The sequence below is a fragment of the Papaver somniferum genome, chromosome 9 (genome assembly GCF_003573695.1).
Source record: "Papaver somniferum cultivar HN1 chromosome 9, ASM357369v1, whole genome shotgun sequence".
In the NCBI taxonomy this organism is placed as follows: Eukaryota; Viridiplantae; Streptophyta; class Magnoliopsida; order Ranunculales; family Papaveraceae; genus Papaver; species Papaver somniferum.
The window spans coordinates 94,447,552-94,472,566 of NC_039366.1; the positions used below are offsets into that span (position 1 = coordinate 94,447,552).

General features: G+C 36.4%; 2 protein-coding genes and 1 long non-coding RNA gene across 18 annotated transcripts; 1 reads left to right on the forward strand and 2 right to left on the reverse strand.

Annotated features, from left to right (window-relative positions):
- The first annotated feature begins 8,927 nt into the window (after positions 1–8,927).
- Positions 8,928–12,699, forward strand: LOC113310302. 16 transcript variants are annotated; one of them, XR_003341059.1, is made up of 6 exons: positions 8,930–9,251; positions 9,339–9,411; positions 9,864–10,544; positions 10,676–10,761; positions 11,156–11,832; positions 11,942–12,699. It is a non-coding gene; the product is annotated as an uncharacterized LOC113310302 (long non-coding RNA). The 16 variants fall into 16 exon arrangements; XR_003341063.1 differs by having other exon boundaries at positions 9,355–9,411; XR_003341065.1 differs by having other exon boundaries at positions 8,931–10,544; positions 11,156–11,249; positions 11,418–11,510; positions 11,622–11,832.
- A 1,501-nt stretch (positions 12,700–14,200) lies between these two features.
- LOC113310385 (protein FAR1-RELATED SEQUENCE 5-like) lies at positions 14,201–17,697 on the reverse strand. The gene is made up of 5 exons (XM_026559043.1): positions 17,296–17,697; positions 15,006–17,060; positions 14,699–14,896; positions 14,564–14,611; positions 14,201–14,465 (listed from the first exon to the last, which is right to left on the reverse strand). Exons 1-4 carry the CDS (start codon positions 17,497–17,499, stop codon positions 14,570–14,572), a joined length of 2,499 nt encoding a protein of 832 aa, XP_026414828.1. The 5' UTR covers positions 17,500–17,697; the 3' UTR covers positions 14,201–14,465; positions 14,564–14,569.
- Positions 17,698–18,070: 373 nt separating this feature from the next.
- On the reverse strand, positions 18,071–22,283 carry LOC113313162 (eukaryotic translation initiation factor NCBP-like). The gene is made up of 6 exons (XM_026561897.1): positions 21,976–22,283; positions 20,143–20,238; positions 19,897–20,001; positions 19,646–19,723; positions 18,827–18,946; positions 18,071–18,527 (listed from the first exon to the last, which is right to left on the reverse strand). Exons 1-6 carry the CDS (start codon positions 22,117–22,119, stop codon positions 18,396–18,398), a joined length of 675 nt encoding a protein of 224 aa, XP_026417682.1. The 5' UTR covers positions 22,120–22,283; the 3' UTR covers positions 18,071–18,395.
- Between the last annotated feature and the right edge of the window lie 2,732 nt (positions 22,284–25,015).

Here is a 25,015-nt window from a genome sequence, read left to right on the forward strand (position 1 = left end):
CTTGATTCGGGTATTTCAAGTCTCGATAGTTGTGGTTTCATTATCTCTCAAATGATTTCGATGACTTCACCCGTCAAGATGTTGGGTTACTCTTGCTTGATTAGTCAAATTTGTCGTGATCGTGGGTGTGATTCAATCGGAAACTCTCTTGGGGACCCCAAACCGGTTCGTCTGTGTACCTTTAGGCGCATAAGGGAAAATGCTTGCAAGCGACAAAGAATCGCTTCTCTTGATTTTAGTGATCCTACTACCATGAGCCTTCTTCTCAAGATTCATAAAGGTGTGTGTAAGGTTGATTCAAGAGTGAAGTGTGTTCAAGAACAATTGTCTTTGATTGCAACGAAGTTTCCCGAGCTTGAGGAAGAACTGAACGCAATTAAAGCATCTTGGAATGTCTCCGATGAGGAAGAAGATGCGTAACATATGTTCTTGATTATGCCTAGTATGTATTCTTTTTGGCTTAGTTGGAATAATAACTAGTGCTTTGAATAGCGATGATTGTGACTACACATAGCTATTGGTTTCATCTTCTTGTTTTTAGGTTTTTTGGTTTAAAATTCTAAAACTTTTTGGAGGATGATGTTTTGCAATATTTTTGATTTATTATATTGTAACTTGTTATGGGATTTTGGTGTTTACGTCCGTGAACTATATTGTCCCATATTTTGTCAAAAGTAAAGTCGTTCACGATCGGTATTCATGTATTGATTTAAGGATGAATAGACTTTTGACATATACAAAAGTTAAGCCTATATTGTCGATCTTTGACGGAAGATAGGTTAAAATATTTTGTATCCAAGGATTATTGTTATTGTATATGCTTGTGCAAAAGAATGAATCCTTGTGTATTCCACGGTATTGATATTCATTGATCCATCTTGATGTATTACCGTGAAGGCTCCGTGATGTGTCTTATGTTGAGCACGATACAACTAGGTTGATTATTTTTGATTAGCTTGGTTGGTTGTTCCGTAAGGTACGTTATGATGAGCATTTAGAACTAAATTAATCATCTTCTTAGTTATTTAGTTATTACTCCATAAGTTCTCTTGTGTTGAGTATATGAACGATTAAGCCAATCACTCTCTTGTATGGTTATCTTAGTCGTTGCTCCGTAAGTTTACTTATGTTGAGCACAATGAATTAAATTGATCACTTTTGTGTTTAATTTGATTATGTATTCCGATTAAATTATTCATGGGTTTACTTGTGAATAATTTGATTGAGTTTTGGATATAAAAATCATTCTCATGGTTTTGGTGTCCAATAAAAATCCTTCGTTTCTCTTGAAATTAAGGTCGCTCATTGTTGTTCTTTCGGGAATGACATCAAATGGGGGAGAGTTGTTTTGAACTTGTGCTTAATGGCCATATCTTGAGGGGTGTGCGACTATGGAATTTTAGAGGGGTTATCTTGTATCTTTAAACTCCTTGATGAATGCTGTTAGCTTCGGTTATATGATTGCATCTAAATAAGATGATATGTGTTTCTTTCTCTCAGTCATGAAATGTCTCTTACGGAAATTTCATTATGATCCCGTTCTTGTACCTTTGCCAATTTTATTGACAAAAAGGGGGAGAATTAATATGTAGTTCACACTACAAATACATATGGTTTTCGGATCATTGTGTAAGGGGGAGTGGTTTTCATGTGAGATGGAGTATTGACTAAGGGGGAATGATACATATCACCATAGTATTATTGTTGAAGTTGTGATACAATTGGACTTTGACACTGTGTAATAATACTATGACACTGTATAACAATGATCGAGACCGATGCTTTCTCATTTTTATAGCTGCGGATCTTCAACAATGATGGTGCTAAACTTACAAACTTTGAGATCATTGGAGTACTTGGAAGTGACGAATATTTCGAGGAATGTTGAAGATTAGACATGTGGAATAGGAGCTACTAAAGTTTCATTATCTTTTTTGTATTCCTTATGTATTGATAGTTTCGTCACTAAAATTGACAAAGGGGGAGATTGTTAGAGCACTGCTCGGTCAAACTCGCATGCGTTGCTATCTCAAGCATGTTTGTCAATGTTAGTGATCAAAACTATAAGTCTTGATTTCTAGTCTCTTATAGCTAAGTCTCGGACAGGATAGTAAGTGTAGTTGAGCTCAAGGAATTCATGGCGATTCATCATAAAAGTAGAATATCTACTCAAGGAACCGGTGGAACTTCTCGACAAAAAGGTATGTGGAGACTTGAACTTATCTATCACTCAAAAGTCGATCTATTCTATCTCCTACTCTTTGAGACAAAAGTCGTATGCTATATATATAGCCTAGATCATACACATTTGATATTTTGATCCGAGTATATATCGCCTATCTATATCTCGAAATATGTGTTGGTAAGCTTTTCGCTTCGACCAAGTTTATCTTTACCTAGTGACGAAAGTCATGAATGTTTCAATCACTTTGAAAATTGTTTTGACGAGAAATAATGTAACAACCATATAACGTCCTCTAAGAATGTTTTAATAATTGGAATGAGAGTTTAGATTACATAACCAATGGATTCCTTGAACCGAAGTTTTCGAACTTTGTTGATCAAGAGAACCGGAAGAATGGCAAGTGCCAAGTCCGCGAACTGCCGAAGTTCTCAAACCCGAGAATTTCTGCTAGAGTTGACAAACTACTTGCGTGATCCAAGTCCGCGAACCGGCGTAGTTCTCGAACCCGAGAGTTTTTGCTGGAGTTTGTAAACTCTATCCGGTGTCTTAAGTCTGCGAACTTGAGAAGGTTATATATCTAAAGATGATTTCTGAACTTAATCTTAAAAGACTAAGGAATGCATTTGCAAACCGTGGCTATTAAAGTTCATGAACCGATTCGAGTGAATCAAATCATATTTGCTTCAATTGTGTTTTGTGTAGTTACATAAGATTTCCTTGCAATTGAACAACTCTCTTAACTAGTTAATTTGAGTCAATTGAACTAGTTATGGTGAATAAGAACATGGTTGGTATGAAACGCTCATATGGTTAACCTCTTTGGGTGGACTATTGTTGAACCAACAATCTACACGTTTGGGTGTGGTTAACAAACCTAGAAGCGTACAGTCATTTGTGTATGACAAGCTAAGTCTTCGATCTAACGGTTGAGAAATATTAGCTTGAATCTAAATCAGGTTTTCATCTAACGGTGAATATTGATTGCTTTGTAACTAAGGAAAAACCCTGATTTGAAAGGCTATATAAAGGAGACATCTAGTCTTTTGCAAAACTAATCCCCACACCTTACGTGTGATACTAGTTTGCGTGCTAGAGTCGTTTCTCCTTTAACCTTAGGTTTTCTTCTTCTGAAACCAGGTTAACGACTTAAAGACTTAATTGGGATTGTGAAGCCAGACCGATACTACTTTTATCGTAGTTGTATGATCTGATCTTGCATCTTCTATTGTAACAGTACAATCATATTTATTGTCTTGAGATCGTGAGAGTTCTCCGATAGGCAAGATATAAAAAGTAATCACAAACACCTTTTTCTCATTGTTTGTGATTCCACGACATCTTGTTTCGCTACCATACAATTAAGATTGTTGTGAGGTGATTGATTAATCTAGGATGTTCTTCGGGAATATAAGACCGGATTATCAATTGGTTCATGTTCACCTTGATTATTATCAAAATACGGAACAAATTTAGGGTTTTTCTGTGGGAGACAGATTAATCCTTTGATAGACTTGTCTGTGTGAGACGGATTTGTTTATTGTTAAAGCCTGCGATTTTGGATCGTATCAACTCTTAGTTGTGGGTGAGATCAGCTAAGGGAATCAAGTGCGCAGTATCCTGCTGGGATCAGAGGCGTAGGGAGTACAACTGTACCTTGGATCAGTGGGAGACTGATTGGGGTTCAACTATAGTGCAGTCCGAAGTTAGCTTGGAGTAGGATAGTGTCTGTAGCGGCTTAATACAGTGTGTATTCAATTTGTACTAGGTCCCGGGGTTTTTCTGCATTTGCGGTTTCCTCGTTAACAAAATTCTGGTGTCTGTGTTATTTCTATTTCCGCATTATATTTTTTTATATAATTGAAATAATACAGGTTGTGCGTTTGAATCAATCAATTGGAAATACGAAATTTGGTTGTTGATTGATATTGGTTGATACTTGGACATTGATCTTTGGTACCGTCCAAGTTATTCCTTGTGTTTGATTATAGACTCGCTGATTTCCAATAGGTTGAGTAAATCAAACAAGAGAGAGATATTAACTCCTTGAGATACTTTTATCTAGATTGTGTCTGACTGTGTAGTTGATTCTCTAGTAAGTGTTTCGGAGTTATTTCATACAAATTACTAATCGAAATATTGGGTGGTGTTGTTAGACCCTCGCTTTTTCAGTACAACCATCACGATTATACATTGCAGTTGGCCAAGTAGTAATGTGCATCCATCACGGCCTTGGGACTTGGTGAAGTCATTTCCCCCCTAATATAAGTTGCAAAAATGTCTTTGAACATATATAGGTAGGAGTAGTTGGTTGAAGGTGCATATGCGAACCATGCACCAAGTAAGTTTCATAGCTTAGCTGAAAGAATATAAATTATGCTTATGCCTCATTTATAGTTGTGTAGCCTTACCAATGGAGCATAATAAGCATGGGAATCACTGTGCCATGATGCAGACCAAATATACATCACTTGGATGCATTCTGACGGAACGTCTTATACAGACTAGGCCATTACCATTATTGTTTGGCCACGGCCTTGCAAACGAGTTGGCTTAAGTTTATGTCCCTTCAAGGATGAACTACGGTTAGTGATTGATCCCTTTAGAGTAGGGAAGGGTACGTAGGCAGCTGCAATGATTTGCAGCATTTCAGGTCCACCTCTTTGTTGCTCATATCATCTAATTTGGAGATGATTACGGCATACTGGCCTCTCATATCATCTGGCTCGGCAGTTCGATGTAAGAGATGACTGTGGAAATTTTTTATGAGGCAAGTTGTATTTCATTCCTTGGATGCTCATACTTCCTATCAAGGCGTTCAATTTGGGCATGGTCTCGAAAGTAATCTACATCGATATGCAAGTTAGCAGAGCTTGCATAAGCCTAAGGAAAGTACGGCATGAGCCTGATTGATGCACCCTTGGCATGAGCAAGATAAGTGCATGCTTTCAACAATGTCTAAGCTAAGTGAAGAGGGGGTATTAGGCCTGCAATGGCCTATGCGTAAGTTCAAGGCATGTCTTATGCCTGGACAAGACTAAGTTGGAACTGTGTGGAAGATAAGTTAGTTGCATCATGTTTTACGAGCATGCTTGCAAGAGAAAATGGACATGCATTTGCCTAGTTGTAAGACCCGGATTATAGCATCATTATGGCGTATCGGGGAAGTTATGGCCTGCGCGCCCTGGCGCGCTAGACATAATTTTCCGGCCCGTCATAGTTTATCATCTAGTACATTGGATCTTTGTAACCAGCTTTGCGTACAGTGCAATGCCCCAATTGTCCCAGATGATAAATATCTTCTCCATTGGACTAGTACACACTTTCGGTGCTAAATGCTGATTCAGATGCAACTGAATAACAAGCATAGATATTATACTTTAAGGAAATTATCTTTAGACTTTTTTTATGAAAGTCATGCTAAAGTTGGTGTCACCTTTTTAGCTATGTATTTTAAAAATCTAAGTCTTCGGAATGCTGGTGAGCTTGTAAAATAGTCAGTTATATTTTGAATATGATCTACTCTTTGATTGATGTCACCAAAATGTCCTCTACTTCATCTTAATAAAAAAAATTATTATCAAAAAAATTTGTCAATAATAGAAAACAAAAACATAAACAGTATGGGACATAAAGCCGGAACGTCCTGAAGAAAGAAGCAGAAATGAAAAAGGATCGAAAAAACAAAAATTACATCAACCAGCTCGTGTAAAGCTATTTATCCGGAAATTCTTTTCAAAAGCTTTCAAGTAAATTCCATGTTTTGGTTTAGTATTTTTCTTCCTAGCACCACACAAAACAGGTTAAAAACTATCCTACGGGGAAGATGGAGTATCCTCTACTACAATGATGAATATATTGGAATATTGCCACATATTTAATATGTGGCTAACCTATTAAATATGTTAGTGTTAATTAGTATAAACAACCATGTTTAATTTTTGAAAGGACACCCATTCTTTGCTTCTTACACTTTGTAAATAAATTTTACGTTCCTCCTCAGAAAATCTGTCCAGTGAATTCCTTTCAAATAGTCGGAACTCGCAATATTAACAAAATTATTATTTGAAGGCATAGTACTTTGTATCTCAGTTTTTCGTAAGCATGCTAGCATTTTCTTCTGAATTTATAGTGTGAACACTAACAAGGTCGTCATCTTGCTCATTTACTATGTCATCGGCTGCTTGGTTTATGAGGTTTGTCGCAACCTCATGAACAACACCTATGTTGTGGCAATTTTACCCAGAATGTAGTGATACCCGGACGACCAGCAATAAAGACAAATGGGTAGGAGTCCTCCACCACAACTTAGATCCACCTTTTATATACATGCTAACCAAAGTGACTTTTTGTTATTCAATAGTTTTGGCTGCTTTGAAATACTGCTCCATGTCCTACATAAAGTCATATAATCACCGGAAAAAAACTTCCGATTTTGGAACTTTCATCTTAGTAAAGTCCCCACCACCACTACCACCAGCGGTAGCATTGTTCGCTCCCAATGCACACAAACCTTCTTAGGACACATATATCCTCAGTGAGTTCCTTAAACGATTCTGTGAACATGGTCTTGGCAGTGTTAATTTAGGCCTCCAAATCAACATTCTTTCTAGTCGCGTCTTGCATTCTAACAACAAAGTTGTCCAACGCCTGAATGTTGTTCAACGGATTCTCATTAACATTTGCATCATTCGGATGATGTACCTCTTCGCCAATTTTATCTTCCAAGTCTGCTAATTGATCCATTAAGGTTTCAATCTGACTCTTCATACTAGTTATCGTAAACCAGCAGTTTAAGTGTCCAAATTGAGTAAAAAAAGAGAAAATCTTCACGAAAGCAGCGCAAGCGGTCTCTGATGCCAGAATTCCTAGACCCCAAAATGCACCTTGAAATTTTGGCTCGAGAGAATAACACAGAAGCACAATGGTTCAGTGAACACAATCCACCCACTCGTGCTTTGAAGCTCAAATCTAAGAGAGTTATTGATTTTGATGTAAAACAAAGCTCAAACCTAAGCGAATTGATGTCATATGATCGATTATTGAACTTGAAACAATGAGACATGAAATTGAGATGAAACTCATAAAACATGAAAAACAATTAAAAACTCTAGAATAAGAATTTTTTTTTTAATTATTGTTTTTATACCTGGCTAAATTGGAGCCTACGCCAATTAATTTGGGCCTACACTATAAGACAAATTTTTTTATTAAGAGATGAAACTACCAACTTACCCTTTATCAAATACTAATACTACAAATTTGTCTCCATTAAATCCTAATAATAAAACTAAAAACTAAAATCAAAACCAAAACTAAAATCAAAATCATAAAACTAAAAACTTAAATCAAAATCAAAATCAAATTCATTTCCATCTCCATCTCCAACCGATTCTTCTTCTCTTCTTCTCCCTAATATGAACTATCTTCGATTGTCATAGAAGCAGATGAAATGGCACGAATCAAGTACTTTTTTAGCAACCCAATCCCCTAAATTAGGTTTTAGCAACATGCAATCACTCAAAATTCGATTTTTTCGAAATCAAAGTGTTCTGGGTTTATTAGAATCGGTTTACGTCAATGTACTTATGAACCGATTTTATTTAGAAACGGATTTTGTTCATGCCCACAGACACCGATTATACTGAATGTGTATTCTGGTTGGAAATATTGAACCAGAATCGGTCTATGTATTAGTACACTTATTCCGATTCTGGTATGGAAGAGAACCGTTTTTTTCTGTATATTTTTTTGGTTAGAATCGGAATACATGTATGTCCACATAACCCGATTGTACAACCTTTGATTTCTTAACTGCTATGCCCACAATCGGATTATTTAAGCTCCACATAAACCGATTGTTATTGATGTTCCCCAAAATCGGTAGATATGGTACACCTACATAAACCGATTCTGGGTTGATGTGATGAATATTAACCACAATCTGTTTATGCTGATGCACAGATCAACTGATTCATTAACCGTGTTTGAATTTTCGCAAAAATCTTGAAATTTTTATCTTTATATTATAGAGCATGAAATTTAGAATTGAACGCAAAAAGAATGAGGTCATTCCGACATCGGATGAAGAAGTTATGAGCAAAACAGTCGAACAAATGCACAGATTAACAATACCGATTCTGGCGAAAAACAGAAAAACTCATGATTTTTACAATCGGTCTATGTTTTAAGTATTATAAACGGATTCTTACGATCGATTTATGTGAGCATGAACACCCACCGATTCTGGACGAGTTTTTTCCAAAAAAAACAAAAAAACAAAAATAAATAAATCATGTTTTGATGAAGAATCAAGATTGGTTAATTTCTAGTTTAATTTGATTAAACATCAATTTATCACCCGATTAACGTTAATTAATCAAGGGGTAAGTTGGTCATTTTTTAAATAATTGGATAAGGGGTGTTTTTACCTTCCAATGACCTTTTTTGTCCTGTAGTGTAGGTCCAAATTAATTGGAGTAGGCCCCAATTTAGCCAAGTTTTTTTTAAGTCCCCCTAATATCGGCCATCTCAGCCGAGATTATTGGCCAAATACCGCATCAGCTACAGTAAAACTTTCTTAAATAATCTAACTCCTTTAAAATCCTAAGCTCATAAGGCTCCACGTTGAACGGTGACCTTCACCACTCACAAAATTGCTCTGTTTCACTTTTCTTCAAAGGAGAGAAAGACAAGGCTTTTTTCCACAAAAAATAGAAATTTTTGTATTTATCGGAAAAACAAAAAAAAAAACAAAGAAAAACCTAACCCTACGTCCGTCTCTTCTTAAAAACTTTCTCTCCCTATTTTTTGTTTGGATCTCTTACTTTCTCATTGACGTCCTTTCTCTTAAGACTATTCGTTCATCCTAAACCTTCCCTCTGCCATTCTTCTGCAACAAACCATGGATGTTCATCATCAAATAACAGACTTCAATACGGATGTCACAAGGCTTTTTCCGCCTGCTAACCAAGGTTTTCGAGTATTTTACTTTTCTTCTTCGCTGAAAAACGGCTGCCGTAGTTTCCACCATGACGGTTTTCGCTTTCCAACGATTTTCATTGACAAGGTTCGGTACAAAACCCTAACCCTATTTTCCATTTCTCTAATTTCTTTTTCTTTGGTTTTCTCTACATTCATGATATTTGATTTTCAGGGATGAATTTTTACAGTTTATGTCCAAATTATGATTTTTAGTGTTTAGGTTTTGAAGAAGTAAGGCACATCAGGTATGATTTTTAATTGCATGTTCTTAGTTTTACTGAACACGCTCTGTTTTTTATTTTGTGAGTGAAGGTTTACTTATTTTTTGAATTCTTAAGTATGGGTTTGTTTAATTTTGAGTCATCCCATCTCGGCTCAAACAGCGGAGATTAATGTTGATTGACATAAAAAAAAATCTTATGGAGACCAAGCTAATAGGAAGCAAGTTATTATGTCTTTTTTTCATTACCTAAGCCGAAGTGTATCCAACATTGGGTTGCAATATGATATGAGGAAGTTTGTTATCTGTTTTCAGCTTTAATGTCCTTCTTCCACAAAGGACATCCATTGACGTTGGTAGTTTTTGACCTTTTAGTAGTCCTATATAAAATTTGCTATATAGCTACGTTGTTGTGTCTTTTTTTTTTATATATATAGATTACTCGCTTACATTTACGGTTTCTATTCTTATATATAGGTACCACCTACTATGTGCAAGAAGCACAGTTCTTCTCAAGGAGCGTGTATCCATGGTTTCCAAGGCAAGCACTAATACGCACGACATCGTCGTAGTTTTCTTGGTCTGACGATAATTATAACGATGAAGGTAGTAAATTAAATTTTCGGAGGCATGTCCACATTTGTTTTAAGTGTTTGTGGTCGGTGTATTTCTTCTGCAGGTATTGTGTTGTTCATGATTTTTATCGGCTAATCTCTATTGGCTTATATTATGCTCATTTGCCGAAGTGTTCTGTTGGCTACCGTGGTGGGCATTTTTGTTTCTCATTGTTTTCCCCGATTAGGAATAGGGAAGTATAGGGATGTCAGATGTAAATTGCGATGGTCGAGGAGGTACTTTTGTTTCTTATCGTTTTATTGTGGCATGATCCTGTTTGGATTTTTTCGATTAAAATTCATTGTGTTTTCCAGTTTTCCATGTAGTAGGAAGAAGTATGCGAGGAGAGTTCCCATCGTACATCAAAATTGGTTTATTCTGGACATCTTTTTCTCCCTTTTGTTTTTTTTACACATTGTTGTTGGCTTTTATAGGAAAGTTGGATTATAAGATGACACCGAATAACAAGTTGCCTTCAGAAGCTTGGTGAAGCAATAGATATGAACACAATATGGACACGTTAAATATAAAGATAACCTGGAGGTGATGTTTGGTTCTAGCTTAAACTATGCATGATGTTGGAAGATGTCACCTATTTTTTGACATCCACTGAACTCCTACTGATATAAATCTATTAACCATACCATTTTTGTTTTTCATGTTCTGGTTTGCAGGTTATCATGCATAAGGTTAGATTCCAGGAGGCTGCATCCATGACAGAGAATATTATAGGCATGGTCATAAATATCCAATTGCAAAGGTCAGTGATAGTTGTTTCATTTTCATTTTTTTAGTGAAGTGCTTTATGGAAGTAGCATAAATTATTTTGAGTTTAAGTTATTTTCAACACTGTCGTTTTCTTGATTTAAATGCACTAATACGGCAGCGTCGTAGTTTTTACATTTCTGATTGCTTGAAAATGATCTTAACTAACCATGTAACAAATGTGAAACCAACCACCACGTACCCAAAATATGGATTATTAAATAGATAGACGGAGAACTTTAAACGAACATTGGTAACTCATTTAGTATAACAGAAGCGGCTAATCATGGTGGAGGATTTGGTGTTTATCATCCCCAAATGGGAGAGACGGGGAGGTTTTATTCTACACATTTTGTAGCTGTATTTTCCAATGTCAGTTTATCTTGCAGTAAGAGGAAAAAAAGGCGTAGTAGTAACCCGAGTTACAATCACAACGACAGAGGGAGATTTCTTTCAAAACTGTGATCGTACTTATTGATTAAGGTATATCAAATTTGTTTTCTAATTGTTGGATTAAATTGAATGAATTTTTTATATTATGCAAATTTCCCTTTGTTGATTAGTTTACAGCACGCAATAGTCATGGCTGGGCACTTTTTTGGGATTTACCTCCATATTTAAACTCCAGAGAATTAAGTCTGAAATTGCTAGGTGAAGAGACTTTGGTGCAACTGATGGAGTTGGCTTTGATATGAATGCTCAGTGAAGAGACTTTGGTGTTGCTATTACAGAATGAAAGTAGATGTATGTTTAGGACATGATTTGAGAAGCGGGTTATGAGACTGAAATTTGATCTGTTTATGGTGCATTTTAGTAGTTGCAAGTAACAGTTTTGGTGATGTGTTGGTGTTGCAGCTGTATCATTGATTGTGAACAGGGAAGAATTGAAGACTCGGGTCTGGTGTTAGGTCTGTGTTGTTGCAGTAACTGGAGTTGGTGCAAATTGAGTTAAGAAGCTGGGAATGGCTAGGAAGTTTTGCTGGGGTTTGTGATTGAGTTTAAATGGCAGGCAGAGAAGGCTGCTTGAGTTAAGATAATAGTTAGGATCACAGATATAAAGTAGAAGGTATCCATTTTTTCCATAATTCAACAACTATAAGTACATGAAATGTAAATCCGTCTTGACATTTAGCAGTCTGGATTCGTTGTCATTGACACACAAAATTCTGATGCAGTGGCAGGAACAAATAGCTCAAGTTGAAAATGCATTAAAGGACTGAAAAAGGGAACGATCTTGGATTTAGATGAAGAAGACATAGATCAAAAAAATTATCTAAGAGATTGAATATTTTATCTGGATTGAAATATTAAAAAGATCGCAACTGCCTTCCTGCAGTTTGTTTCATTACTGCCACTGTGTGAATTTTTTTTTTATAATGGGAGAAGTTGAAGTGATTTTCTCTGATACAACGTCTCAAAAGATTTATTTGGATTAGCAATTGGCCATTGTATAAGCCAAAGAGCTCCGACCTATTATAATGTTTCTTCCCATAAATTGAGTCTTCTGATACATCTTATCTCTTCTAAAATCCCATGATTATGTTCAATCTCTATATATTTTTAATGGTTATTTTCATATTCATGGTATTTAATGTTATATCCTACGAACAGTAGCATCATGTTCTTGAAAAGAGGCGGTGCTGGACACGTCGCCTATTTAGAGACAGGATAGTGGTGCGTCTACTTCAAAAACCGAACGACTTTGACAGGCTGGTGCTGCTGCACAGGCAGAAGAAGAACGAGAACGGGTGCAAGTAAAATTTGAAGAGGGAAGAAAGCTTCTTCAAAGCAACACTCTCAAGTCGGATTTTGTGTATGGCCATTCTGAAATGGAATCTCCTAAGATAAACGTTTGTAAGACAATTGATGATGGTTATATAGGCATCTCAGCATACTGTTCTACTAATTGTAATGCGGAAAGGTTTATATTCCACCATTGTGCTCCGTCCTAGGCTACTAATTGGGTTCTTATATATACTTTTGGTCTTTGTCTAATCTGAAATCTTTTACTTTATTTTTCATTTTTTTCTGATGTCTTGAGAAGATTTCATTGAAGACCTGTATATCTAATGTATACTCAATCCATTCAATTATTTTGTGTATATGTACCCTCTAGATACCTTAGATCTTGCAAACTGACATGCCTGAAAATATTCTTGATGCACTACTGCCCCTGCATCAATTCCAGTGTCACTAGAAAGAATAAAGTAATTACGCCGATGGTGACCAACGTCAGCAACATGAAGTGATTTAGAATGTTATTTTTTTGGTACTGTTATAGTCTTCCTAATACTATGCAACATGGTTCTCCTATATTGTTAGTTGCGTGAGAAAAACATGAAGTGATTTAGAATGTTATTTTTTTGGTACTGTTATAGTCTTCCTAATACTATGCAACATGGTTCTCCTATATTGTTAGTTGCGTGAGAAATAGTACAATAAGGATTTTAAGCAATTACATGAAGCTATGGAGAAAAGAGATTCTCAAAATCTAGATTTTCATATTAAAGAAAAAAACCTACGAGAGAGAAAAAAAAAACAACCCATGTTGCATAATCTCTTAGAAGTGACTGAATGGGAAAAAAAAATCATGTGCATTAACTTTTCATTCTTAATGCACATGCCTTGACTATGTATATACTTAGGACTTGACCAATGATATTGGCACTGACTGAATGGACAATGTAAGTGTTAACCACATATACATTAAAGATGTGTTCACTGTCCAAAAGGATATGAACGGATACTTGCTTTTCCAATGATATTGCCACTAATGGTCAAGTTAATTTTTCCTAATGAATACGAAGGTCGCCAAGCTTCCACAAGAACGACGTGGATGCATCCCCATTTGGGTTATTAAGTTCTACTAGGGTTAGTTTGCAACAACTTCCAATCAATTTAAAGGATTTGGGCTAGGTGAAGCCGAGCTTTACCAAATCAAATGGGGACTAGGGCGAGGCGAAGCCGGGCTTTACCAAATCAAATGGGGACTTGGGCGAGGCGAAGCCGAGCTTTACCAAATCAAAGAAAGAGGCAGTGATGCATTGTATTTGTAGTTGTAGATTGAATTGGTGAACCAAATTTGCGAAGCTGCCCGGGCGTAGCACGGGCACAAAATCTAGTACTCGTTAAAATAATAATCTCTCTAAAATAATAAAATTCTTTAGTCCCAATTGGGCTTGCACAGGTTAAATTTCTTCTCGCTAAAATAATAATCTCTCTAAAACAATAATTTTTTTCGATCCCATAACTATTATTTTAAAGAAGTTTTACTGTATATACCATGTCTCGTCTTGGGTGAGTTCTGGATCGGCGATATCTCAGCCACCTCGGGCCCGTGATCAACTACGTTGGGGGAGAGGGAGGGAGTATAAAGTAGCTGGGAAAGAAAAACTTACTCAGGACTGGAATAATTCACCTCCAAATTGGATTGGTTCTCACAAGACATGGATGATGTAATTTCTTAATTTAATGAATTCTTTTCGTATCAGAACAAAAAGCTCCATTTTACACTGCGTGAAAGTTTTTAAATAAAGTAAGAAATTGACTCCGCAATCAAACTTCTTAAAGTCTATCACTCCAATCTAATCTACATGTTGAACTATTGCAACCTGCCAAACTGATTCGAACTCAACATAATCCTTAGTAGCCATGATCAGGTCTTCCAGTTTATGGTTTTGTCCTCAAACTGCTTCAACACTACACACAAATTAAGGAATGGTTACCAATTTTTCATATAAAACACAAGATGGGAGGAAGCGATAGCCATTTGTTTAATATTCTCATAGGCCACTTACTAATTGTTAATGAGGCATCTCCGGAGGTGGGATTTGCGACGAAGATCCCTATGCCACAAACAAAATGCAAAATAAAAAAACAGGTTAAAGGACACAAATGGTTAAAATTGCCTTTGCATGAACAATTTATAGTACCTGCTGAGACATGAACAATTCGTTTGGATGGAATTGCCTTTGCTGTTGAGACCCAGCAAAATTATATCCAGGAATTATATCTTGTGGATGAATACCCTGGGGATGAATGCCGTGCGCATGAATGGCTTGCCTATTCATCCACTGCCAACCATTTTGGCTATAGTCTGGCTGTTGTTGTTGCATCATCCCAAAGACATCCTACATCATTAAGAATACAACAAATAACATTTGAAATCAAAACCATCAACAATTCAAAAATTCTTATCAAATAACTATGGCATATTTTATAACCACATTTATGAATTACCTGTGTCGCTTCCTCATTCAAATTCGACACCAGATTCTGATGAGGGTTGGGCATTATCTTCTGAATGGCAACTCTTCTTTCATCCTTGGAAGTTATATGTGCATCTGCCTTGGATTTCACTTCTTGGAGTAATGACTTGATCAAAGTGAACATTTCGTCTGACTTCAAACCCTTGGCCACGATACTTTGAGAAATATGTGTCAAGTCATCGTAACGACTTCGAACTGTTGAGGTTGGATCATTGTTACTTAGGATTAACTCCCCAGAAGGGTCAAAAACATCTTCATCTGTAACTTTTCGGGTCCATCTCTTCAAATAGTATCGAGGAGGTAGACTCTTATATTGTAAGTCACGAAACAACTTCAACGCATGAGGGCAGAGGATTCCATCAAATTCAAATTTTCGACAAGTACATGAAGCTGATTGTTCAGAGATGTTATGTACAAGTGAGTGGATTGTTTTTTGACCTTCCAATTCAGTAGCTCTGTATGTACGAATTGTTCCATCATCCTTTTCCAATTCCAACGACAAATCAATGGTCTTCTGAAGCGCATCTTGAAAACCATAAAATATCTCTCTTGTGTATACTTTTGATGCTTCGCGCTCTACAGACCAGCCAGAGATCCAATTAGGGGTTGTTAGTTGTGTCTTTTTTTCAGCTTCCCTTTCTTTTTCATAGCGATCAGCCATAGCTTTGGAATATTGATCAAGAAAATCACGAAGAAGAATACTACCATTGCTAAAGAAGGCCTTCAGAAACTTGCAGATGTTCTCACACCTCTCTGATGTGGTCATGGCAGCAGAAAAATGACCAAGACTATAAACTTGCGCCCACTTCTCTCGCAACTCATACAGTCCTTGCAACCATTCATTATCCCTAAGATCAAAATCTTCAAGCAACTTGTTCCAACTACGATCAAATTCTTCAACTGTCTCTTGCTCATATATCCAAGCTTTGAACTGCGGCGCGAATGTTTTAGATGCCTTAACTACTTTAGTCAACTGTTTCGAAGCATTTATAAATATATGCCATAAACACAAACCATGATGAGATTCTGGAAATACCAGACCAACAGCATCTGAAATAGCTGCAGAATGATCTGTAAACACACTTTCAGGTTTCTTCCCACCCATAGCCTCCAAAAAAGTCATAAACAACCATGCCACAGCATCCGTTGATTCACCATCTAACAAACCACAGCCAAACAGTATGGGTAGTCCATGATTGCTGAGGCCAACAACTGGCACACATACCATATCGAAGTTGTTTGTCTTGAACGTCGTATCAAAACACACTGAATCGCCGAATAACCCGTAGTCTCTTCTTGATTTTGCATCACAAAAGAAAACACCACATATCTTACCATCTTCATTAATTCGAAAAGAGTAGAAAAAATGCTTGTTTTCCTGCTTCTTTTGCTTGAGATAACCAAGGAGAGATTCTGCATCACCCTTAATGGAAAACCCAGCTGGTGTTTTCTGTTCTAAACTATTCTGGTCAGATACACCGGCTGCTTCAGGAAGGGTAAGTTCAAGTGGTCTTGTCCCAGGAGGCTGTGTTTTGTCAGTCATTCCTATCTGGGCGAAGCCGAGTTTCCTGGGGGTTTTCAAGTAATGGGAAAACTTTGGTGGGACAAGCTCGTGTGTGTGCTCCGAACTGAACCTTATTAATGCATACTTATCACCAGTAATAAGTTTAATCTCAAATGCAGCTAGACATCCAAACCGTTTAGTTTCTCTTCTTTTTCTAGGTTTCCTGATCATTTTGTAGGTGCCTTCACATGAACAAACTAGTACTTGGCGGTGAATTCTATTACGTTGAGCTTTATTCATGTTTGTTCTTTGTATCCTAACTCGGAAACCAATCTTTCTAGCATATTCATTGTAAAAATCAAATGCCTCCTCTGCAGTGTCGAAAATCATTCCAACTTCTGGTTCTATTAACTCATCGTATACTCGATAGATTTGATCAACTTCAGTACTTTTTCCATTATCATTCGAAGCCAATTTAGGGCCAACTTGGACAGCACCGTCCGTAATTATTGGAGTCGGATCCTGTTAGGGTTCAAGTTAACAACATACATAGAATCACTAAATTAACAGTCCATCATTATGCTGAGGCAATATATCACCAAAACATAGTTAAAAATGATTTATTTATTTTTTCATTTTTTCTGATGGAGTTAAAAATGAAACCTAATCAGGATAACTGTATCCAATTTCATAATAAGTAAAATTTAAGTCTATAGACGACATGTTTTAGGAAAAATCGAGAGAGATTATAGTATACCTCTGCAATAGGATCTTCAGAAGGTTGAACAACAACATTGGAAGGAGATTCTTCACCACTTGAGTCCGAAGATACTGATTCAGGGACTGTACCGTTGTTATTCTTGTTGTCTTCGAGGCTTTCATTGTCGGTGATGTTATCGGTATTAATGGTGCAGGTGGTGGTGTCTACGTCGGTGTTAGGATTTTCAGATTCTGGCTCCATGGATGATAATGATGAAGGAGACGAGTTCCTGAAAATTGCTTCTCAGAGAGAACGGAGAGAGAAGAGGAACTGTGAGGGAAGGAGTACAAATGTTGACCCGCATACCGAAGTGGGTGAACAGATAACCACCCACTATGTTCATTGTGGATGAAATAGTAAAGGTATTCTTGTTAATTCCCTCTTCTTTTCATAATTCTAAAAAGAAATTTTTTAGTAGTTGATAGCTACTTCAATTTGACATAGCCATGGGCATTATCCAGCACCTAGATAGCGTAGAAAATAAGTGCATCCATGTACAAGGAAAGGCAATGTTAAACATCATGTCATATTATGATGTATCAAAGCCGAAGTGCTTACTGGTATTGGTTTAGCAGTTCAGTACTAGAAATAGATATGTTTTCAGAATGAACTCTCTTGCTGGTACCTAAGATGCAAAGCATAAAATGCATGGTTAATAACTGTTTGTGTATGCGATTCCTTGGGTCATTTCTAGTGACACCTAAAAAGGAAAGGAAAAAATATCTTCAAGAGAAAACCATTAATAGCACTACGATCAGAAACAAAAAAGAAATAATACCAAGTGTAAGAGAAATACTACTGATAGATAAAGCACTTCTTCCGACAACATTATCTGAACGGAATATAGATGAAAGGGGCAAGTAGTGTCTATAGTATTTAAGTACAACAATAACGGACGATTCTGGATTTCTCCATAAAACCCTAGTATTTGATTTGCTTCTAGGTCCTTAATCCTGATACACTGGAATTGTGTTATGCCTTTCATTAGCTGAAACACAACGGACACTGTTCTTGTGCTTTAGATTAAAATTCCACGATGCTATTTCAAGGTTTCTACCATCCATTACACAAGTCCTGACAATATCCTTCTTCTCTCTCTATCCTCTCAACCAGGTGTTTCTGTACGATGAGTTGTCGCGCAGAGAAGCGTCATGGGCCTTGTACTCCATTACGTAGCCAAGAGGAAGCTTCAGCTGTCTCTTGATTGCATCTCTTAGAGCCATCACAGCCTGTGTAGAAACCAACAAAAGGGAAATTTTGTTATCAGTGAGCAGGCATTATTCTGCTGCCAAACCCAACACTAGTTTATACAGTTCATTAATTAAAAAGAGTCTGCTTTTGGTTTATGAGCTGCAACAATACATTGAATATATGCTTTACTAATAAACCAGTGACAGGATAGATAAAATCGTGTTTTCAAATGATAACCTGATTTGAAAATACATCCAAATTTTCGGGATTCTACCCTCGTGTTTAAAAACTCACAAACCTAACGCTGCCAACGTTTAGCACAGTATTTACTACTAACCTGGTGGTCGGATGCATTGCGGTTCCAGACGCTCAATATGTCTTCATTAAAACGGATGCTCAATACTGCTCCACATATGTTCTCTCCATAATCAAGTTGGTCACCAACTAATGCTAGAACCTGCAAATGTATCCAGACAAACAAATGTTTAACCTCATTCATGTCCATAGCTTCAAGTTCATGAACCCAGAAAGGGTTAACTCTTTACTACAGAAACGTTCGAGCAAAGCAAACAACTTGAGCATTAAAACTGAACCCAAAATTGTTATTATCATATGCACCATTTTTTTAAAGCAAGTAAGAACGGAATATCATTTCTATAACAGCATCTAATATCATTTTTAAAGCAAGTAAGAACGGAATATCATACATGTTGAACTCACACCGATACACTCAACAGACTCATGTGCTCGTAAATACATATTGCCATTGAATTCCTAGTACGGGAGTCCAACAAATCTGTAGAGCCTATACCATATTACGACAGGGGACATCCAATAGACTTTTTTACGCATAAAAAATAATGTTCGCTTTGTGTAACATATAACAGCATCTGCTGTTCTCCTGGAAATCTGAAAAGCCTGTACCATTTCTATGTTATGGAACATCCACAATTTTATTTTTCTCGTACTCAGTGACCCATTCATCTCTACAATTTTACTTATGGAGCAGAAAAAAGTCTGCCTATAATCTTGTATTTTAACTGCTCAAAGTATAGATCTCCATAACCATAGGTCCATGGCGAAGGCTTTAGACGTTTCCTTCCGTTTACAAGGATCATTAAAGAGATAGTAAAAGAAATTTAATGTGTCCCCTTACCAAGTCCTCCCAAAAGCGACCCGAGACAGCCTTCTTGAATCTGATTATCCACTTTCCACCATTACAGTTAGCAGAATCCTGTGAACATAAATTTTAAGTTGCTGAGCAGTACACTTTTGAGTTAAAATAACAATTTTATAATTGTAGAGCGTAGACAGCTTGGAAAGTAGAAAACAAGAAAAGGGAAGTAAAGATATATTAAAGGATGAATTAAGAAGCAACTGACAACTGCATAAGCTGCAAATACTTACTTCCCACAAAGGCCGAATACCCTCCTTGAAAAGATGCAAGTCAGTCGGACTTGGCAAAGAAGAAGGGCGAGCTAAATGGCAATAACAAACCCAAAATCCTTCAACCTAATATAAACATCACATTTCGAACGCATTATGCATCACATTTCGGAGAAGAGATGAAACTCCACAAACGACCATGGAAACATCACAATTTCTAGTGGCAAGCTAAGATTCACAGTAATATTGTTATTTCAAGAAGCATACCGTACTGAACTCCACAATTCTCTTTATATTGTCCTCGTATGATGTTTGAGTACGAACTCCAGGTGTTCGGCGTGTGTACCACAATACAAACTTGTTCTGGAAATGAACCACGGAGGATACATTAGTGAAGCTACAAGACAGCTCAATAAAGGGTCTGGCTAGGATGAGGTATGACGGTATGGGCCACATGAAAACCTAAATGACACCTCACACTCCTCTTTTATTTAAATCACACCTCACACTCCTAAAGCTGTTTCCTAATACATATTCCAGTTAATATTTTTTCAAAGTCTTGAGATTTATTAATTTCTATTTCAGCGAAATTTTCTTGACAGGTCCTCTACTAGGAGAGGCCATTATTCATGAAGTGTGCACAATCAAAAGTTGATCCATGAACCCGTTGCTCTAATCTACGACTGAAGATAGCCCTATCACAAATTAAATAAGGTTTTACGGATTACTAAAGTTTCCAATGCCCGAAAACATACGCAGTTATATAGAGTTTCCAGAATTCATGCCTAACTAGGTTTAAGACAACAAAATTTAGATTGAAAACTAGGCGAATTATTACGGTTCTTGATTGATTGGTTTCTTCAAGGGGTTGGCATTGGACTCATATATCTGTTCATCCGTAAGAGGAACTGCAAACTAAAAAGCTTCAGTAAATAAAATAGGTAAAGATCGACCGACATATGGAAAGTGTATAAAAGTTGGGAAAGTAAGGGCATTAATATAACTGATAAGTTAGTGGTTTGGTGATATTTTTCCTACAACAGCTTCTTGGATTAATGGGTGAGGTGTCACGCAAAGAACTGGGGACTCGTACTGGGAATGTCCGCCGGATACCCATTGTAGCCAGATCCATTAAGGAAATGCAGTATTCTATATCAGAGAATGGTATAAAATGCAGAATCTTAAATGGCATCCTTTCAATCTAAATAGCATCATCAACAAACATTAAATAAGGTCACTAGTTGACTAGTTTCAGCAGGATCCTGAAATCCTTTAAAGCCATCAACTAGTAAGATTTCGACTCTCCCATGCTAAAGGGAAAACCTACTACAAGCTGTTGCTTAAAACAAGAATTCCCAATAAATGAACTTCTCGTAGTTAAACAAATGTCTAGGAGTGTGATCCATGATAGTGTCTCATTTTTCAGAATCACAACAGATAGATGCAACGAATCTCATCCATAGCTGGCATACTTAACCAAATAAGAAAACCTACAATCTTAATTTTGAAGCAAAGCAGTAGCAAATATGATATATCAAATGAACTCAAAAGAGCAACAGAAAGGTATGTTGAAACTGACTAACTTAAACAGGTTTCTTCGTTGTTAAACAGGTTTCTTCATTGTTCTTCTACAACAAAGATTTTAGATGGGATATATCAACACTAGTTGTCAAAATTTTGACAAAGTTATTTTTGTGATTACAGACACCCAATGAAAATATCAAATTTCCACTCCGCAACCTTTCAAAACGGATCACAGATGGTTCAAAATGGACATACGTTACCAGAAATCCTTTATCCCCCTGGTTCCCCAAATAACAGATCTTATTAGGGTTTAAAATCTAATGAAACATATCGCCATCCCTTAAAACTTTAAGTTGCCAAATCTCCTCAACAAAAGAAGGGGAAAATAATCAGTTCAGGATTCTAATCTAAGTAAGCTTATGAATAGGCTTCAAATAAGACATATAAGGAACAGTTTTGAATCACTACAGCAACGAAATGATATGAAGATTGAGAACCTAATCTTGCGGTTTTACAAATAAAAACCTAGAAAAAAAATACATACAAACTATGAAGACGTAGAGAGAAATAGAGAACCTTCAATGGATGTAAACCAGCTTTGAGCTCATGAGCATGCCTGTCTCTCTCTTCGATGTATTTTTCATTAGAATCAAATATGGCTTCTGATTGAGAATTCAAACCCTTGATTTCATCGACTTCCTTCTTCTCTGCAATCTCCATAACCTAAATTCGAACCCTATTTTTTTCGAAACACAAAGTAAACCCCAAATTTTCTAAGCTCTCGCTAAATACTATCCTGTTTAAATAAGAAAGAGAAGTAAAAGGAGGAGAAGCTCGACTTTCAGTTAATCCGCGAGACTGCGATTTGTCGGAGGAAAATAAAGTTATGGTCCAGAAGCCCATATAGATGTTGGTGCCCAGTGCATTCTTTTTCTGTTCCCTCCGGTTCAAAATAATTGGCCGGTTCCGTCCTATCAACCTATTATTTTGAACGGGAGGGAGTAACTTTTAGAGTTAGTAGGAACCTTTAGCCCTTGCATGGTTAGGTTTAGGTTAGTTTTCGTCTTTGTGTGGTTTAATTTTTGTCGTCCGGATTTCAACAATTCAAAAATGGTGTACGATCATCATTCACAAGCTGCTTTTAGTGAAAAACTGAGTAGTCTGATATTATTATGCATATGTCATTGTTTAATGTTTGCACCCTAACGATTTAATGGTCTGTGACGAATTCGTAATGAGAAGAGAAAGATCATTCAGCACAAGGAATATATAGTGTTGTGTTGTCATGCTCGGAGGTTCATTGACGATATATTGATGTCCGAAATTCAAGAATTTGCATACTTAGGGTAGGTCAAGGGTAACATTAGTGGAGCCAAGGGATAATCTATGTTATCCATTTTAAAGACAATCTTAGTTGTCTTTTATTTCCAGGGGAAAAAGTCGTCTGTCCTTATATTAGGGATTTACTTGTGATCATATACTAAAATATATATCTTCGAACTTATATCCCTAAAGTGAAGAGATTGGCTTTGATTAGTTAAATTACCTCAAACAGTTGGGTTTGCTACACAAGCAAGTGGAGAAAAAATATTTGAATAAATGGTTCTCGATTACGTGCAACTACAAATTTATGGGTTGATTACTCCTTTTTAATGGAGAATTAGAGCTCGAGGACTAAAAGATCAAAATGATCAGACGAAACAAGAAATTATTTATCGAAAAGCATTGATTTCCTCTTGGAATTACATGCAGTTAGTACGCTTCTTTAGTTAAGAGTTCTCATCAACATCACTTGTGATATTTAATTTAGTATATTTATTCATTAGAGTACTCAAAATTTATGTACATTTGTTTACGGTATATCAATTAAAAAGGTTGCTTCCTTAAAACAAATGTATTCATTAAAAAGGGAGAGAAAAGAAGGAAACTCATTTATTCAAAGACATGCAAATCAGAGATAAGAAATCATTCAAAGTCATTGATCATTGATTGATTCACAATCAAGAATAACCTGATTCGATAAAAGCATATAACAAAACGGTAAACCCTAGATTTACATAATTATTGTTTTCTGGTCAAATAATCATACAAACAAAAACCACAAAAAATGATATTTACATCATCAATGGATGTTATTAGAGCGCTGCTCGGTCTAACTCGCATGTGTTGCTATCTCAAGCATGTTTGTCAATGTTAGTGATCAAAACTATAAGTCTTGATTTCTAGTCTACTATAGCTAAGTCTCGGACTAGGATAGAAAGTGTAGTTGAGCTCAAGAACTCCATGGCGATCATCATACAAGACGAAGAACTACTCAAGGAACTGGTGGAACTTTATCGACTAAAAGGTATGTGGAGACTTGAACTTATCTTCCACTCAAAATTCTATCTACTCTATCTCCTATCTTGAAACAAAAGTCGTTTTGCTATATAGACTTGGATTATACACATTTGCTATTTCGAGCCGAGTTTATCTCACTTATCCATTTCTCAAAATATGTGTTGGTAAGCTTTCGCTTTGGCCAAGTTCATCTTTACCTAGTGACGAAAGTCATGTTATGTTTCAATTACTTGAAAATGGCTTTGACGAAAAATGGTTTGTGAATAACAACTATATAACGTCCTCTAAGAATGTTTCAATGATTGAAATGAGAGTTTAGATTATATAACCATTGTTGGATATAAGCATTGTGTGGAAACACATACATGTATAAGTTCTTATTCCTTGAACCAAAGTATGCGTACTTTGTTGCTCAGGAAAACCGGAACAAGAGTCTGCGAACCCAGTCCGCGTACTGTCAGAGGTTCTCTTCCCGAGAAAATCTGCTGGAGTTTATAAACTTGTACAAACTTATTCCGGGTACTTAAGTCCGCGTACTTAGGTTGGTTATTTTCTAAAAACAATTATTCGTGAACTTATACTTATATTAACTAAGGAATGCAAGTCTGCAAACCGTGGCTATAAAGTTCATGAATCGATTCGAGTGAATCAAATCGTTTTTGCTTCGATTGTGTCTTGTATACTTCTATAAGATCTAAGCAATTGAACAACTCTATAACTATTTCATTTGAGTCATTTGAACTAGCTATGGTAAAAAAGAATATGGTTAATATGAAAGTGCTCATATGGCTAACAATTTGGTTAACTACTGTTGAACCAACAAATGTACATGTTTGCGTACGGTTACACAAACCGAAAACGTGCATTTCATTTGTGTGTAACAAGCTAAGTTTTCGATCTAACGGTTGAAAAATATTAGCTTAAATCTAGGTTTTCATCTAACGGTGAATATTGAATGTTTTGTGACTAAGCTAACATTGATTGCAAACCCTGATTTGAAAGACTATGTAAGGGAAAACTCTAGCAACTGGGAAACCTAATCCCCACACCGCATGTGTGATACTAGTTGTATAAGCTAGAGTCGATTCTCCTTTAACCTTAGGTTTCTACCGAGACCCTGTAGGTTAATGACTTGAAGACTTCATTAGGATTTTGAATCTAGACCGAGACTACTTTCTTGTAGTTGTATGATCTGATCTTGTTGTTTCTATCGTATTGAGTACAATCGTAAAGATTGGCTTGAGATTGATATCTCCGATAGGCAAGATATAAAAGT